The 2,082-nt window shown below is 35.4% G+C and overlaps 1 protein-coding gene across 1 annotated transcript in view; it reads left to right on the top strand.

Annotated features, from left to right (window-relative positions):
* Nucleotides 1–2,082, top strand: part of MOCOS (molybdenum cofactor sulfurase) — a 184,091-nt gene that overhangs the window by 172,016 nt on the left and 9,993 nt on the right. The window contains exon 14 of the mRNA XM_008637530.2: nt 1,144–1,248. Coding sequence (XP_008635752.1) covers nt 1,144–1,248 — 105 coding nt within the window. The remainder of the gene's footprint in view (nt 1–1,143; nt 1,249–2,082) is intronic.

The raw sequence follows: 2,082 nt of genomic DNA, 5'->3' as shown, positions 1-2,082 counted from the left end.
TCCTGGCATCGATATACTTTAGGAATACAAGGCTAAAATAGAAAAGCTTATGCAACTTATATTGTCTTTCCTCATCTCTGCTAAGTCCTTCTTCAGATACTGATATAGTAACAGTAGAAATTATGTTAATGCTCCTTGATGCCATGAAAATGGTAGAAGCTGTTGAACAAAGTAATATTTCCTTCTCTGTCTTGTTGTTCTTTTAATTAAAAAAAAAATTAAAGCTGTGGAAAATAATTTTCTAAAAGAGCTGATGTATGTTGTTGATGACTGCACTGAAGAGTTATACAAGCAGTTCTAGATGCATCTCAAAAACGTGAAATATCACTTCAGATCAGCACATAAAATGTTTGAAGTGTACAGCTTAATTATTTGCCCTATTTGACATTTATGACACATTTTACCAAAGTAGAATGTGTATACTGGGATACTGTAAGACTTAATTTCTGTAATGTAAAGCTTTGCTAAAGTTAGTGAAGCAGTGTTAAGTGAAAGTGCAATATGTCATCCTTCTCCATTTTAAAGCTCTAAGAATAAATTTGTTGCAGGGTTCTTTTACCCCTAGCAACACACCTTAGTTCAAACAACAATTAACTTTAAGAACCATTAACATCATATGTAATAGATGATAGAGGATGAATTGTTTCTTCTGATTAATAAACTTGTATATGTAAATATTTTACATTCTGATTATCTAAAAGTGCCATGCATATAAGAAAGATATAGTGCATTTCAGCTGCGCTAAAACAGTCCCAAAAAAATCCTCCTTGGGTTGAATCCTGAGGCACTGGCTTAATTTTGTATTCAGTTCTTTGGGCAAGCAGCCCTGCTAACCCACAGAAGAAGGGAAGCCAACCGGAAATACAAATATGTAAATGTCTGGTATTTCTCAGATTCTGTCTCTGAGAAAGTTTTCCTTAAAAAAAGAAAAAAGTGAATTAAAAATTCAGTGAGGCTTTTGCAAGTAGACCTACTACATTAGGTGAACAGACCTGACCTTTTACATAATGAAAGCTTGAAAAACCACAGGAAAAGTATGCAAAAGGTATGTGTTTAAGATATGATTATGGTCAGAATCTTGTACTGTTCAGTGTCGTACTGCTTTGATAAACAGCCATGAACTTTCTTTAACTAAAATTTCAGGTTGTGGGTCCATGTAGCAGATGTCAAATAATCTGCATTGATCAACAGTCTGGGGAACGAAACAAAGAAATTCTGCAGTCCCTGTCTGCTGCCAGAGGTAGAAAGGTTAGTACAGTACTTCAAAATAGCTGTAATGAAAGATGTAGTGACTTTATTGCATGGGTAGTGAAATACCTGCTGAGAGAATATTCACAGTTAAGTTGTTGTGCTAATTGCTACCATCTGAATTTTTTCTGTAGAAAGAGGGTGCACTTACAACCCAGATATGACATGGTTTATTTCCATAAAAAGCTCAGTACGTTTTTTATTCAGAAATGGACTATTAATATGCATTATTTTTAACTGTGCTTGCTTCTATTCAGTATGTACTTATTTACAGTGTGTTTATTTTGTTCTTAAAAACACGACCTGATGCACTGATGTCTTTTAAGAAAAGAAATATGCAGAAAAATCCAAAAGTGTTTGGAATTATGCAGTTGGCTTCTAAGACTACATTTTATTCTTACCCTGGGAAACTAGTTATCAGGAAAAACAGAGCAGATGTGAATATAGTCAAAGTGGAGAGTAATTGCTTAAGAAAATGACTAGAGAGAAAGCGTGAAATACAGGTGTTTATTTGAGGTCCTGCTTCCTAAGGTTGCACTGCTTCTTGAAACTGAGAGTGCTCAGATGATGGCTAGACAGTACAGCATCCCAAAAGCTCCACAAATCTCATCATACATATTTATTTAGCTGAAAATCCTTTTTCAAAATTCATTGCTTCCTGTTAGTTAAGCTTCTGTTGTTAAAGTGTCTCAGGCAGTCAGGGCTCGGGAGCCTCGCCAGTACCAAACACCGGGCACAGGGCTGGCCCAGAACAATAACAAATAGGCTCAAAATCATTCACCCAGACAATGCACAAACAAGTTACAAATACTGCATTCTATGTTTGGACAAAAA

Source organism: Corvus brachyrhynchos, unplaced genomic scaffold, assembly GCF_000691975.1.
Source record: "Corvus brachyrhynchos isolate BGI_N302 unplaced genomic scaffold, ASM69197v1 scaffold7, whole genome shotgun sequence".
Classification (NCBI taxonomy): domain Eukaryota; kingdom Metazoa; phylum Chordata; class Aves; order Passeriformes; family Corvidae; genus Corvus; species Corvus brachyrhynchos.
This window is presented reverse-complemented; position numbering and strand designations above follow the sequence as displayed.